Source organism: Folsomia candida, unplaced genomic scaffold (assembly GCF_002217175.1).
Source record: "Folsomia candida strain VU population unplaced genomic scaffold, ASM221717v1 Fcan01_Sc009, whole genome shotgun sequence".
NCBI classification, from domain to species: domain Eukaryota; kingdom Metazoa; phylum Arthropoda; class Collembola; order Entomobryomorpha; family Isotomidae; genus Folsomia; species Folsomia candida.
Window position 1 is genome coordinate 4,724,602 of NW_019091201.1, and position 17,040 is coordinate 4,741,641.

The 17,040-nt window shown below is 36.1% G+C and overlaps 1 protein-coding gene across 1 annotated transcript in view; it reads left to right on the plus strand.

Moving 5' to 3' along the window:
• LOC110854039 overlaps nt 1-17,040 on the plus strand; it is a 36,574-nt gene that overhangs the window by 5,683 nt on the left and 13,851 nt on the right. The window contains exons 2-9 of the mRNA XM_022102435.2: nt 5,657-5,741; nt 11,348-11,685; nt 12,849-14,146; nt 14,228-14,283; nt 14,742-14,954; nt 15,546-15,770; nt 15,851-15,953; nt 16,953-16,992. Coding sequence (XP_021958127.2) covers nt 5,657-5,741; nt 11,348-11,685; nt 12,849-14,146; nt 14,228-14,283; nt 14,742-14,954; nt 15,546-15,770; nt 15,851-15,953; nt 16,953-16,992 — 2,358 coding nt within the window. The remainder of the gene's footprint in view (nt 1-5,656; nt 5,742-11,347; nt 11,686-12,848; nt 14,147-14,227; nt 14,284-14,741; nt 14,955-15,545; nt 15,771-15,850; nt 15,954-16,952; nt 16,993-17,040) is intronic.

The following is a 17,040-nucleotide window of genomic DNA, read 5'->3' on the forward strand; positions in this document are numbered from 1 at the left end:
AGAAAGAGACAGGATTTATATAAATGTCACAATCTTTTGGATATCTGTATGTATGATATGTAACTTTCCATACGCACATTTAAAACTTTGTCGTCTTTTTTGCCGATTTTAGCATTTGTGGTTTGGCTTGGCTTGGTTTGGGAAGTTTACGGTGTAAAAGTAAAAGGGAAGAAGGAAGGAAATGGTTTTGTGGATTGGATGTAATGTGGACCATTTTGTGCGTACGTGGTTTTGCGTATATGTTAATGCGTCTATTTGTGCGTCTGTCCGTCTGCACGATAATTCTGAAACAGTTTAAAGTTTCGTTTTCGGATAAAATTTAAACTAACAACGGAGGTTTTTCAGCGTATGGTCTCCGATTTTGACCAAATAAGTGTCAATTGATCACAAATTTAATTAGGATGAAATTTACGAAAGCGAGATCTCCCAATGGGCGCGTTTGGCAGAGATGTTTGCATCCAAAGAGGAGAAAACGCATCTCGAAGTCGACAAATTTTACCCTTCCAAATTTCCTGCGCGTTTTCTCCTCTTTGGATGCAAACATCTCTGCCCAATGTGCCCATTGGGAGATCGTGTCTTCCGCAAATTTCATACTAATTAATTTTGTTATCGATTATTAACACTAATTTGCTCAAAATCTGAAAGCACACGCTGGGAGATCTCCATTGTCAGACGTAACATATTAGTTGGCCTTATTAGGTCAAAAGGTCACAGGTCAAAATATAAACTTCAATTCATTATTTCTTCATTTTATGCATGACTTTTTTATTATTAAATACCGTTCAATTTTTTTTGTAAAAATACATTTCCCGTTCCGGCATGACCAATCTTTATTTATATAATTGAACATCCAAAGTTTCCAAGTATTGAAAAATCGACGTTAAACTCGCTCAAATTTTAATCTACCAAAACTCTTTAAAAAATGAGACTTTTCTTCTTTTTCTCCTTTATCATTATCATCCTTATTTTGTACAAATTTCCGAAATGACACCCAACCCAACTGATAATAAATAACAAGTAATAAATCTGTGGATAAATGCAAACTTTGCTTGCGGACTTTCCATTATTGTTTGGCCCAGTTTTCCCTTTTTCTTCGTCTCCATTGTTGATTTGTTCTTCTCTCGAGTCTTCTTAATCATCCCCCCGTTTCCATTGTCTCATGCCGTTTAGTTCTTGATAAATCGACCCAACAACAAATCCTACATTATGTTTTAATCTTTTGTTATTTTGTTTTTTGAGAAAAAAATATCTTCAAAAAAATTGCATTTCCTCGTTAGAAATGAATAGTTTGAACACGGATTTTTGTTATAAGTTACGATGACCAGTGGCGGAAGGGTGGGGACATCTGGGGACGTTAATATTGTAGGATAGGGAAAGGAGGGGTTTATATAACATTGATGGGGACATCGAACAACCGTGGGGGCAGTGTCCCTCTGTCCCCACGCTCCCGCGGCCACTGCATCATGTTCATACATCTGAGTAGCCTGAATTCTCTCAGTGGCCGCGGAAGCCGTGGGGACATCTGGGGACATTGCCATTGTAGGATGGGGGAGGGCAGGGTTTATATAAGACGGGGAGATGATGCCGACATCGAACAAGCGTGGGGACATTGCCCCTATTTTGTCCCCTCCCTTCCGCGACCACTGGTGATGATGATGATGATGACGCTGATCTCGTTCTGTCAATAAGAAAATCATCCATTATTTAAATACCAACACCTTCTTTCCGTATTAGCTTTTCCCAATTATTGATTGGCAGGTAGATTGAGAAATGACCATTCATGACAATTCGATGGTTTCCTTCTTCTCAAAAGTTTGTGAGACGTGGATTTGTGTAGTATAAATCTTGAGATTTGAGGAGATGCATAAGTGTACGATGTGTGGATTTGTGTTGAGATTTGTGGAGTGGAGATGCATACATAACATGTAAAAATGCTGCGTGTTCTGTTCTTCTCTTTCCTCTGACAGCACCGGAATTCCAAATGAGAAGTTTCAAATTGGAAGAATAAAATGAAAATGTCTTTCATGCAAACTGAACTTGCCTGTCTCACATTGCACAAGGTTTACATTCAACAATTCATATGTACATATGGGAACAATCAATGTATGTCACTGGGAGTATGTACATAAACGTGTGTTACATATGTTACCACGTATGAATGCATCATTTATTTTATGACCACAATACGCACACAATACGAATCTTCACTCTCGTTCGTTGAATGTCTTTCAAAAACCTAATTGTTTCACGTCTCGGAGGGAGAACAAGCAAATAAAAATGTGTCTGTCGCATATTTATGATTGACAAAAAGGTCGCTGCATACATGAAATGAATTAAAAAACTTGTGGCGTAATAACAGTTTTTCTTTGTAGAAGTGTCATTCATCCACTTTTTCATAGAAATGATGACAGGATATTTAGTAATTGGGGTAAACTGTGGTTCTTTTTATGAATGTGTGTACATACATCCAATTAGTAGATCGCGTCCTTGATTTATTTTTTTAGAATAATTTGTACTAATTTAATTATTAAGAAATTTTTCCACTTTCCCGAGAAATTCGTGCCCAATTAAGAAATTATTAAATTAGAGCATTTGTTAAGACAAAAGAAGACGTTAAAAAAATATGTCAACCATACCACATCACGTCTTTTTGGGGAGTGGTTAGTTAATAAATTATCGTGTCACCAGACCAGGCAAGAAAGTGAAGCCAATGCATTGTGTCGAATCGTCTTCTCATACATACACGAAATTAATTAGTTAATCATTATAATTTGGGAATGACTGGCATCATGACACACGAGACGTATCGTCAACAGTGGCCGCGGAAGGGTGTGGGGACAAAAGAGGGACAATGTCCCCACGGTTATTCGATGTCTGCATCATCTCCCCACCTTATATAAACCCCTCCCTCGCCTATCCTACAATGCTAATGTCCCCAGACGTCCCCACGGTTTCCGCGGCCAGTGATCTTCGGCCAAATTTAATTAAGACACTAATTTCGCCGGATTTTTCTTTAATTTTGGTTGAAGAAGTGATGTCAAATTTGAAGAAAACAAAATAATGTGGACGTGGATGCGACGACAGGGATAAAATTTTAATTATTTTGTAAATACTTTCTTCAGTTTCTTGGGTTGTAATGCGTGCGTGACATTTTTTTAACCGTGTGGAAAGATCAGTCACCTTGAAATCTCTTAATTACCGACCGACCGAGTGAATAGTTTACTGTCACATAAAGATTTTAAGAACTTGAAAGACATAAAAATCATCTTAGGACTCGATGGCTCATCGTCAAAATGCACAATTTCTCCCCTCTGGGAATTTATTTTAAAATTCTGGACGACGAATTTGTAGTCAGTGAGTTGATTAATGGAATGGCGTTGAGTTCTTTAAGCCAGTTTCGAAGAGTTCCAATTTTTCTGAAGGCTTCTTAAACTTGAGATCTCCTTCTTCAAAAAGTGTCAAAATCTGGAGTGAACATTTTTGTAATGTCAACTCCCTGCCCTACAAATTTGTCGTCCAGAATTTTAAAATAAATTCCCAGAGCCCAGAAATGATTATAAATGTACGGATTTTGACGATTAGTCATCGAGTCAAGAACATAAAAATCATCTCAATTCTTTAACAGTCTCAACTTTTTTTGAGAAAAGCGAGAAAAATATTTAACCTTAAATTCGATTTCTCATCTCATAAAAGTCTCATCATCATCAATTTTAAACAAAATTAGCTTCCTCTTAACTCACATTAAACCGTGAAACCATTTAATTTCACATTTCATTTTCGTATCCTCTTCCTTTCCGACACCATTAATCAGATTAGTACCAAAAATCTGACCTGATAGTCAGCATAATTGACACATTATGATCATCCCCAGTCAGTCAGTCCCATTAATGACGGCACACTTGTTATTAATACATATTGAATTCGTGTATCTGGAACATTTTAAATTATGTCTTGAATAAAAAAATGAATTGATTTGTCCTGATTTGCAGAATGTAGTATGATCTCGTGCCAAAAGTTACATAGTTGCTTATCCATCCACTTAATAAAGATAAGTCTACAGATACATATGCATTCATGGGGTACTTCACACGTAAGATTAGCGTATGTACATATGTAGATATGAACAATAGGTCGAATGGAACGCAACACTGGTTTTTAAGGCCGGACCACCGTTCTTCATTGTCGGTCAGCACGCAGAAATGCATTATTATTCTACTAAGCAAATACATACGTATACAAACCAAAATTTGTTAACTTAACGGGCTGCACACGCAGTTTTATTCTTTTTATTACGCTCTCTGTTTTGCAATATTAGCGGATTTTTTACAGTCTGCGTACACTTACACATATTTCTAGGCCAGAAGAGCCACCAATATAAAAAAAACGTTGACGGGATAATCTTTCTCTCTTCACTTATTCGGATTGGATTAAGATTTCGAGTACATAAATAAAGACACAGCACTTGCGATTCGAATGAAATGACACTTGGTTCAATTTAATAATAATTTTGTAAAGAACTAAATTTGGAAATTGGCCACGTTAATTTAATCCTCTTTTAAGCTCCCTGTGTCCATCCATTCATCGCGTAAATGGTGCCTTTGTACGTACAAAAGTACAAGTACAAACAAATATTAAATGAGATGATGATTTTATATTTATGAGCAGAGGGCGGATATGTATGTATTTTCATTTGATCACGACCGACGGTCAAACTTTGTGGGCGTGCTCCTTAACTCGTAGATATACATATTCAGAGCACAAAAATTTCAAAATAGTTTAACATATTTCTAAGTTTTTTTTTAGACATTTCAACTATTATTTCAAAAATTCATAAATCTTTTACATATTTTTTCAAAAATATTTATTTATTTTTTGGTAAATATTTCAACCATGTGAAACTAAATTCTTTTGTTTAAAGAAATTCAGCCACAGACTAATCCAGTCCATTATTTTATAATGTAAAATTTCTCAAAAATCCTTATTTTTATGTTTTATTTCATACATATTTCGTAAATATCTTCTGCGTTTTTTCGTAAATATTAAATTTCCGAAATTCTTCGCAAATAAATATCCGCCCTCGATCTGGCCATAATAGATAAGTAATGACGATGATGCTGATGATAATGCCTCTTCATGTGTGAACTTCAAGTTTTGAGTCTCAATAGCTATTTATTTATTTATTTATCGCGTCGTCTTCTTCTTTATACCCAATTTCATCCATGTGCATCCCATCCCATCCTTTTGTTCAGATTCCTAGGTGGGATGGGATGCGAACTTGAAGATGAAATTCATAAATGGATTCATACACATTTTGCCATTTAACAACCTACCTAAATGTGGGTCTTTAAAGAAAGAAGAAAAAACTGGTAGCCCAATTTCCTCCTACACAATTTCATGTTTACTCTTTCTTTATGGTGAAAAATAGATAGAAATAGAAAATGCTTTCAATCCTTAATAATCAGTTTCGTTTCGTTATTTTATTTACTTTCTAATGCTTTTAGAGCTCAAGGTGGGAGCAGAGCAGAAGGGTGGCAACTTTTTTTTAAAGAATGACAAACATGACCGAAAATTACATATTTATTTATGCACTAAAAAAAGTTACAGAAATAGAATTGGATTTAATTAAAGTGCGTTTTTTTCTATAAATTTCTTTCAGCTTCTCAGGAAAAAACTGACCAAGGATGAAATCGTCTCCATTTTTGGGAGACGAAACGGAATCGACGAGTCAGACTTTAACGATGGTAAGTTCATGACATGTAATTTTAGTTAATTGGTATTTATAATTAAGCAAAGCTAAGGAAGTTGTTTAACATTAGTTTAATTATTTTTGGTCGGTTGGTTTCGTAGAGTTTTCGAGAAATTAAGTCATTATTAAATTATGTGGGTTTATAAAAATTTATTTATTTGTGAGATTTCTGTGCCGTTTTTGAAAGAAATTTTCGTATTTTGCTGATAAATATAACGAGAAAAAAGGTATGTTGAAGGTATGTAAGTTTCACTAGTTTGTATGATAAAACCGGAAATTATGGGTATTTATTTATACCTGTTCAAAAATTGGAAAAAAATATTCACTGATTATTCATTTTTTCAAAATATTTGAAAGTAAATATTCATTTTTTATTCATTTTACCTTCATTTTAATTCATTTTAATTCGCCATAGTAGATGGATTTCTCAATATCCATCAATAGCGTGAAAAATGAAAATGAATAAGACAATTGTTTCTTAATTGTTCAAAAATTTTGAAACAATTTTCCATTCATTATTCATTCATGAATTTATTGAATAATGAATGAATCATTTATTCATTCTGTATTCAATAAACATATGTGAACAGGTACGGGTCGGATACATTCAATTCATGCATTGCAGTACATTTAGGCAATATCTTTTCGTTATGAGAATAATTAATTAGGAATTAATTTATTTGCGAGATTTCTGTGCCGTTTTTAAGAGATTGTCGTGTTTCGCAAATAAATATAACGAGAAAAAGATGTGTGGTGCAGATTCAGATTCCACTTTGTCATTCAGAACTCATTCAATTCAAAAATTGGAAGAATTATTCACTGATTATTCATTGCTTCAAAATTTGAAAATCATCCATTATTCATTTTTTCTTCATTTTGTCTTAAATTCGCCTTATTAGATGGGTTTCTTAATATACCCATATATTAATTATAGCGTAAAAAATACTAAATAATGAATAAAACTATTCATTATTCATTCTTCATGAATTTGAAATGAGCAAACATTTGTGCAAAAATGTTGACTAAAATTATTTACCTTCATAAAGCTAATGAATGAATAATTTATTCATTCTCTATTGAATAAATGAATGTGAACAGGTATGGTATGGATAGGATTGCAGTGGCCACGGAAGGGTGTGGACAGAGGGGCAATGTCCCCACGGTTGTTCGATGGCCCCATCATCTTCCCATGTTATGTAAACCCCTCCCTCCCCTACCCTACAATGTTAATGTCCCCATAAACTCTCTTATCAACCCCCTCTGGAAATTGTACGCATGGATTGGATGTACCCTACCAGTGGCCGCGGAAGCCGTAGGGACATCTGGGGACATTAACATTGTAGGATGGGGGTTTAACATGGGCAGGCGATGGGGACATAGAATAACGATGGGGACATTGTCCCAATGTCTCCACGCTTCCGCGGCCACTGCATTATCTTCATGCATTTGAGTAGCCTGAATTCTCCCAGTGGCCGGGGAAGCCCTTGGGACACCTAGGATAGGGGAGGGAGGGGTTTATATAACATGGGGAGATGATGCAGACATTGAACAACCGTGACGAAAAGCGTCCCTCTGTTCCACCCTTCCGCGGTCACTGCACCCTACCCATAATTTCAATTTAGGTTGGTCGGAGAATTGTCCAGTTTTATCATAAGCGTATTTGCAGAGTACTGTTCAACACAGCTTCTCATCTTTTTCTTGTTAAATTTATTCGCAAACTGCAAAAATCTCTTCAACGGCGCATAAATCTATAGATAAATTAATTGTGACTGGTTCTCTTATTTAGTAAGGAAAGGATGTTGCGTAAATTGGAGAAGCGTGTCGAAAAGCAATTGTTCCGGATCATGACCAGCTTTTAACTGTTTAGTTTACTTGTAGTAGCCAGTGGCCGCGGAAGCCGTGGGGACATGTGGGGACATTAACTTCGTTGGGTAGGGAAGGGGTTTATGTAACATGTGGTGCAGAGGTTGTAGGTCGAATTGCATAATTTTTTAGGGATAATGCAATATGGTATAATTTTTTTGGCATAAGACAAATTGGTATAAGGGTATATAAGGGATAATTAAAAAATGGATAATTATACGAAAATCAAAATTAAATTTTAAATTAAATTTTAAACAGTAATTTACTTGTGAAGGCATTTTCCAATACCCTTGAGATAGTCGAAAGTGTCAAAATCAGTGTTGTACTTATGATTCTACAATCAAGAGGAGTTGGTTATCCAGGTCCCTGTTCTTATGCTGTGGCTCGACTTGCTCAGATTTCAATTTTTCGATTTCCAAATTCCAATGGCTTTGTTCATTTAGTAAAATTTTAATGGCTTTCCACGTATGTAGTATTTATGCGTAAATGCTAACCCTCCACGGCATTGTTGGAACGAGGGACTTTGTCGTGGTAGCGTTTTCAGTGGACATGGTTGTGAAAGTGACTGTGGAGTGAATTCAATTCGAATGAATGTAGAATTCAAGGAAAGAAGGAATGAAATGAATTTTGGTCCCTTTAAAGCTTAAAATATAATTATCCCTAATAGAATTATCCCTGAGTTTCATTATACCAAATGGTTCCCTTAAATTATACCAACAATATTATACCAAATCAAATTATACCAAATTGTCGTTATACCAAAAAAATTATGCAATTCGACCGCACACCGGTGCAGACATCAAACAACCGTTGGGACATTTACTGGTATGAATAAACTCGGGCAAAAGCTCCGGGGAAAGGGGAAAAGGGAAAGGCTATAGCCTGTGGCAAAGGGTCAAGGGAAAGGGAAATGCCCTTAGGTTATAAAGTTAGGGCAATTCCCCTAACTTTAATTACATGTAATTGAAATAATACCATCGCAACGAAGACAAATGCATTTCCCAAAATTTCTCTGACCATGTTTTTGATCAAATTCTTCAAGAAATGTACCCCTAGTGACCCCCACTGGTTTGTAATGTTGGTTAAAAAAGCTGAAATTCGGCACAGGCACATCTCAGAATTGCAAAATTTTGTGAACACCCTCCAAACTCACTCAGACTATCCCGAAAAACATTTTCAAATGCTAGTCAAAAATCAAATTATTCTCGGAGTTTAAAAACGCTTGTACGATTTTAGTCCCAGTTGTTTAATAATAGACAAGCGCACCAGGCCTATTATGTTATAAGTTAGCCCACATGGACAGACCTGCAGCTCAAAATGCTTAAAAAGTTCCAGTCACCCTCCAGTCACTGTATGTAGACTACGTTCGCCAGTAATACAGTGACTGGAGGGTGACTGGAACTTTTTAAGCATTTTGAGTATTGCAATCTTAATAACTATGAACATGACAGCCTCCACATTTGTACATGCAGGCCTATCCGTCTGTGTATCTAAGTAAGTATTCTCCAAATCTGTGATAATAGAGGACCTTTTTTGCTGTGGACCCTCTGAAACATTTGTATTTAAATTTTGATAAATTATAATATTAGCTAGTGAAGTACGTCCAAACAATGCCAAAAATGGGTGCTAAAAAAATCCGTATGTCAAGGGTACCTCTAAGGGACCCATTCTATCTTTTACACATATCCCTTCATTGTGGGATAACCAAAAGTCGTATCAACATGGGGTTTGGATATTTTTTTATCTAAATGCCATTGTCTAAAACGAAGTTCAGTAAGGAGCCGCTACGTAACTTTTTTGTCCCCAAGTTTGACCTCTATAAAAATTAAGTTTTACAGTTTATTAGCATGCCAATTTTAGCGAAATACATGTAAATTTAAAAGGTCAAACTTTGTCCATAGCAAAAAAAGTCCTCAATATCAACTCATTTTTGAACTTTTATAGATTTTCGAAATTTTTCTAACCAGGAAAAAAATTAAAATTCTAACGTCCTAACTTTGTATAGGCCTAAAAATCATCCAATTATTGTAAAAAAAACGCACGGCGATAAACAGGTTTCAAAATCGCCTTTAAATGGAAGAAGGGAAAATTGAGACAAAAATTCAAGCTCAAAACCTGCACGCAATAGACCCTTTTAGTAAAAGATGAATAAATGAGCGAAAGCTGAATTTTTCCAAAATTTTTAAAATTTTCAACATTTGTAATTACATAAGTGCATTTAAGTGCAACTTGGGCGATACCGGTAGCTTTACCAGTTGGATATCGAGCCCGAAATTTGAATTTAAAAATAGTTTCAGAAAATATTTTCAGGTTTTTAATGAAAATATAAAATAAATTTTTTTGATGTTGATAGCAAATAAAAATCTGCATAGTATGTCGATAGATCTTGTTTTGTAAGTTTTAAGGCCCTAACAAGTCCAACTAGTGTCCAACGTTCATAAAAAGTACAGCAGATGCTTAAAAACTAAGGTTTACTGCTAATTCCGTTAGTTGGGGTCAGCATAATAGCTGATCGGTAAATTTTGGGGAGATTGCCTGAAGGAAAGGCTTTCACCTTGGTTTTATTCATACGAAAATCCCCGTCTCCAGGGAAAATCTTGAGGTTGAGGGAGAAGCTATTCCCTTTTTCCTTTCCCTCGGGGAAAAGCAAATGCCTAAATTTTTATTCATATAATTACGGGAATTTCCCCGATTTTTTCCGGAAAAGGGATTTCCCTGGTTTTATTCATACCAGTCATTGTCCCTCTGTCCCCACACACGCTTTCGCGGTCACTGCATCATGTACATACATTTGAGTAGCCTGAATTCTCCCAGTGGCCGCGGAAGCCGTGGGGGCATCTGGGGACATTAACATTGTAGGATTGGGGAGGCAGGGGTTTATATAACATGGGGAGACGATGGGGACATCGAATAACCGTGGGGACATTGCCCCTCTGTCCCCACCCATGCTTCCGCGGCCACTGCTTGTAGCACAATTTTGTCAATTTTTTGTCGCAGACTGTAAATATTTATATAACATTTTATGCAAATTTAATTAACAAGCATTTACTTAAGTAAGATACACAAATTATCAAGATACACAAATACAACCAGCTTTATATACATGGAGTCCAGACGTGTTTTTTTACTTTATTATTTTGCAATTTATTAAATATACAAATCCAGAACGAAATTAAATATGCGAAATTCCAACTTAGAAATCACTTTTAGCAAAATTTTGTCCATTTAAATATTTACAGAGGACAACATTTCATGCTAATTCGATTAATTAAATATTAATTAATTAATTAAAATAAATTCAATTAATCAAAATAAATAATATCCTATTTTAAAAGTTTCAAAGTCCTTCCTCATTGTTTTATTTCAATAATTTAAAATTTAAAAAACCACCACCACCAAATTAAATTTGCATGTACGCACGAACGAAATATGCAAAGTTCGATTCATTTCATCTTAAAAATCTCTTTTACACAATTTTGCCCACTTAAATGTTTGCAGATTATAAAAATTCCGTGCTAATTTAATTGATTAATTGTTTAATTAATTACCAAAATAATTATGTAGCCTCCAATTTTAAAAGTTTAAAAGTCCTTCCTCCTCATTTTTTTTACTCTAATTTTTTAAAATTCAGAAAACCATCACAAAATTAAATTCGCATGTGCAAAATTCGATTCATTCCACCCTTGAACACGTTTGCATTAGAGATTTGCTAAAGTGATTAATTTGGATTAATTTCAGTGCCAAATTTTGACATAATTCAACCAAAAATGACCTTGCACCGGAAAGCACGTGGAAAAAGGTCACCCGATTTGTCCTCCAGTACGACGCTCATTCAGCTTCAAGGACTTGGACGAACCTTTCATCTTCGCGTGACGCCAAATCAAAATTTATTGGATCCGCATTTCGTCTTTTTGAAAAGAAATCAAAATCAGAGTGAAATCATGCCCGATTTTCATGTGAGGAAAGAAATCCCATGTTTTTATCAGGGAAAAGGACAGCATTTTCGGAACGGGGATGATTTAAATTCTTCCAGAAGAGTTGATGCATCAGTTGCGCTCAGTTTGTGTGGTGGATTGGTAAGTTGATTGATAAGTAAAATTGTCATTCTTATCAATGTAAGAGGCGATAACTCATCGTTAAAATCAGCACATTTTTAATCATTTCTCCCCTCTGGGAATTTATTTTAAAATTCTGACCGACAAATTTGCGGAGCAGGGAGTTGCCAATTTTTTGGAAATATACACTCCAGATTTTGACACTTTTTGAAGGAGGAGATCTCAAGGTTAAGAAACCTTCAGAAAAATTGGAACTCGTCGAAACTGGTTCAAAAAACTCAGAGCCATTATTTTAATCAACTCACTGACTACAAATTTGTCGTCCAGAATTTTTAAATAAATTCCCAGAGGAGAGAAACGATTAAAAAATTTCTGATTTTCACTCATCGAGTCCTACATTAATTAACCTACAAGCGTAAATATTTTACTAACTAGATTCCTAAACATTTGTGGTTTTGTGACGGAACTATTTATCATTGAGACAATTATCATACCCCACTTTTCAAAAAAATTGGGGTTTATATGTGAATTCCGGTGGTCTTTGTGTGTATGCAAAAATATTTCATGTATGCAAACTATGGCGTGGCGTGGCATAGTTCAGTTCATTCACATTACGGTACATAACATATCATGCAATCGCTTCTATAGAAAAATTGGACACCAAATGTCATCCTCTTTCCTTCCTTACGTAAAATCTGGCCTAAACCAGTACATATTTATTTAATTTTCGACCAGACATGAGAATGCAATGCTCAGGTAGCTCACCATGCGAATAAATGAGCAAATAATGTCACACACAATGGATTACAGTAAGGAACGATATGCGTTTCACTCATTGTGTCAAGTTTTAGCTTTTTTCGATGATACACACATTTAGGTTACGTTACGTTACACAATTACTACTCTACAGGTGTATGTACATAATATGTAAATACGTACATATTTTATGATGATGACCTGATGAGCTGCAGTGCTGCACCATGTCCGTATTTGTAGTATATCTATTTATATATGTACATACATGTACACATTTCGCAGGAAATTAATACGCGTTCCACCTTCACGGTTTAATACGATATGCAATGCACTCAAAATAATTGGCAAGCACAACTCGATCATTGTTTTCATTTCACCCTCAATTTCCTGATTGATGTTTGTTGACGCTATTTACACATAATTTACAGAAAGGGTTCATCCTCCCCACCTCCATTCAACCGGACGATGACGATTTAGACGGGTCCACTACCACTCCTAATGATGACTCTAACTATTCTAATCACCATTATGTCATTCACCCAATTCCAACCAGATTCCACAATTCATTTACAAACTCAACCCAGCGGAAGAAGGATGACGACCAGCGTGACGAAAATGAGCACGAACGCCACCACTTTTTGTTCAGGTTGACATCCCCACCACAAAATACGCCTAAAAACAACTTAGATTCTCCTCAAAACGATGCTTCCTGTGGACATAAGCATGATAAGGTCTTATCCCGGAAACCGAGATCCGCCTCGCCCGATAACCCCTTTGGCGGCAGCAATTTGGACCCTTTTGATTCCTACTGGTTCCACCAATACCAACAACCCACCCGCAGTAATCTCTTTACCCATCCGTCCTCCGTCTTCCCGTCGTCGTACTGGGGGCCCAAATCGTCCTCCGAACAAAGGGGGTCTTCATCCCCTTTCAGTCCGGGCATCACCGGCGCGGCCAATATCGGGCTGACTTTCGCGCGCAGAAATTATTACGAGGTGGACGATCCCCGCGATCACGAGGGCAGCGCGACAAATAAGGGCGACGATTGGTCGGTACGTCGCCGAAAAAGTGACGACGACGATCAACGCGTCTTGCTCTACGAATCGACCGCCGATGGCGCCGGCGCTTCTTCGGAAGACGAACCCGACACGATTCTCCCCTTTTACACGAAAGGCCGGAAAAAATCGGGCTCGCGAAGTACCAAAGTTTTAAAAACGTCGACCCGTTGGATTCCCACGTCGGGCGAGATGCAACGCCAAAACCAAAATTATTCGGAGTCAAATTCCTGGTCCAAATACAACCGAAAAGGACGCCGGGATGAAAACTATTTCGGGGCGGATTATAAATCCCACCCGTTGGATGATACGGACCGGATTTTTTCCGAAAAACGGGGCCGGTACGATAATTCGGAGTCGAATTCGATCTACTCGAGAGAAACGACGGCGTCGATGGATAACAAGAATAGTTTGAACGTCGATAAGCCTCCATCCCAGCTGACCATTGAAACAGCTGTTTTCGTCGATAAGGACTTGTTTAAACATATGCAGTCGAATTTTCCGGATGATACGCACGGGGAAGTTGTGAGGATCGTGTTGGCCATGATTAATGCGGTGCAGCTGCTTTATCAAGATCCTTCGCTCGGACATCGGGTAGATTTCGTGCTGAAAAGGCTCGAGGTTTTGGAAACGGATCCGCCCGGACTTCTCCGACCGTATGATATTGACAGGTATGGCGAAAATGGATATTTTTTAAAATGCAAAAAAGGGGACTTTGGAAAAAGTAATAATGTTATTTTTTTTCTGTTTAGATTTCTAACTAATTTTTGCAAATGGCAAAAAACTGAAAATCCTCCGAGTGATGCGGGTACGTAATAAAGAATAAGTTATAAATCGTGTTTCGGGTGCAAATAACCACTTGCGAGAAATAACGGGGAGAAGAAAACCAATTTTTTGTGGTCCATGGTCTGGCCCATGGTTCATTGCGAGCTATGGTTGGAAGAGAACAATCTGGTCTTAATTTTAATATTCAGATATTACAAGAATTCGAAAATCGGCGTGCCAATCCATCAAATTTTCAAAATCTAGAAAAAAATCATAAAAAACGCAGTTTCCGATTGGGAGGATGGTAAATAGTTTATCATACCGCGCATGGCAAGATGGCGCATATTTCATGCACTTTCTCCCAGTTTCTTGCACCTCGCATTTTTGATTTCCAGTGCAAGAAATGTAGTAAACCCGTAGGAAATGAAACACTAGTTATAAATTTGCATAATAAAAATTCGCTACTTTGCATAATAATTTACATACTTCAATTATTTAAAGATCCTCTCCACTGGGATCACGCCTTGATATTGACCGGCCTCGACCTCTACGTGGTCCACCAGTCGGGCAAGATAAGCAATCAGGTCGTCGGTCTGGCCCCCGTGGCTGGAATGTGTACCCGCTCCAGCAGCTGTACCGTCAACGAGGGACGCCATTTCGAATCCGTTTTCGTCATTAGTCACGAAATTGGGCACAATCTGGGGATGAGACATGGTAAAAATATTTATTCTGATGAGAGGACGGTTATGTATTTAATTTCAGCTTTTTAATTTAATGACGAATAACGGTCAATCTTTGTGGGTGTATTCCTTAACTCGAATAAGCCACAAAAATTTCAAAATATTTTTTTACATATTGCCACATATTTCTAGGTTTTCAGAAATATAAGTATTTCCACTATTTGAAAACTACGTACTATAATCTTTTACATATTGTTTTAATACATACATTTTGTAAATATTTCAACGATGTGAGACCAAATTTGCGTGTTCAAACAAATTGGACCTTAAAAATCCAGTGGACTAAATTCATAAATTCAAATTTTCCAAAAACAATTCTTATCTTTATGGTTTTTCCGTACATATCTCGGAAATATTTCGGAAATATTTTGACGTTTTTTCGTAAACACCAAGTACAAATTTTTCGGAAATCTTATTTTGATATTTGTCTTGTATATATTTCGGAAATATTTTGGCAGTTTTTCCGTAAATATTAGATGCATATTTTTCGTAAATACATAGCCGCCTTCTGTTTCTGGAGGCCATCTGAATATCAAAATTTTGACCTTTTTCTCATCCCCTTTAGACGGCCCCCAAGCCGACAACGATTGCGATCCTACTTCCCACATAATGAGTCCGACGCTCGGCAGTGGAAAAATCACGTGGTCCCCATGCAGCCGGAAATATTTGGACATGTTCCTCGAAACCAGTCAGTCCAAGTGTTTGCTCGATAAGGGAAAGTCCGAGTTGAGATTGGACCACGACGCGGATGGACGACTTCCTGGCGAACGATTCGATGCTGATCGACAATGTAAATGCATCAGTTCAAAAAAAAATTTAAATTTTAAAATTTTAAAATTTAAAATTTTAAAAATTTCGATTTATTTCCAGGCGTTTTGAAATATGGTCGCGGCTCCTTTCACGCCACGCAGCAACCGCTCGAAGACGTTTGTCGCGACCTCCACTGCAGAAGGGAGCACTACACGTGGACGAGGTGAGTTAATAAATAATAATTAACAGGGGGCGGATATGTATTCATAGATTTGCAGAAATAATATTTCAAAATATTTTTGCATATTTCATTTTCACATAAGTTTTCAAACATATACATAAATTTCTGTTTTATTCGACAAATGCATAAAGTTCCACATTTTTTGCAAACTATAGAGCTAAATTTGGCACATTATCATACAAAAATTGATAAGACACCTGTTTTTTAAATTACATAACTTTAGATTTTGCATATTTCCTATATAACTTTACATATTTTTTTAAATACATAAATTTGGTAAATATTTCAACGATATGAGACGAAATTTTTTTGCTGAGAGAAATTGGACCTCACAAAATTCTGAGTATGAAAATCCTTATTTTTCGAAAATTCTTATTTTTTGTACATACTTCGTAAATATTTTAGTAATTTTAGCGTTTTTCATTAATATTAAATGCATATTTGAATATTTGAAGAATTTCTCGTAAATACATTTGACTTGTAATGAGTGCGACACCGGTTGTAAGAATTTGCAAAATTGAATTAGTCATTAACCACTTTTAGATGATATTTATGTCTAATTAAATAAATTAGGAATATTCCAATGTTGTAAAAGAAGCTAAATTTGACACATTTTCATATAAAAATTTCGTACAAAAATGTTTTTTTCTAAAATTGCACAACTTTATATTTTGCATATTTCCTATAAAACTTTCCATATTTTTTTTTAAATAAATAAATTTTGCAAATATTTCAACGATGTTAGACGAATTTTTGTTGCACAAAGAAATTCAACCACATAAAAAATCCAGAGTATTACATTAAGAAATACAGAATTTGCAAAAATTCTTATTTTTTTGTACATATTACACAAATATTTTGACGATTTTTTTCGTATTTAAATATTAAAGGCATAAATTTCAGCGATTTTTGCATATCCGCCCCCTGTGATAATTAAGTATAAACACGATTAAATTAACTTATTATGATCTAACCCAACAGCCACCCAGCCTTGGAAGGGACCTATTGCGGATCTGACATGGTATGCAATTACGTGCAAAAAAATATTTTTTGCACGCAAATATTTTTC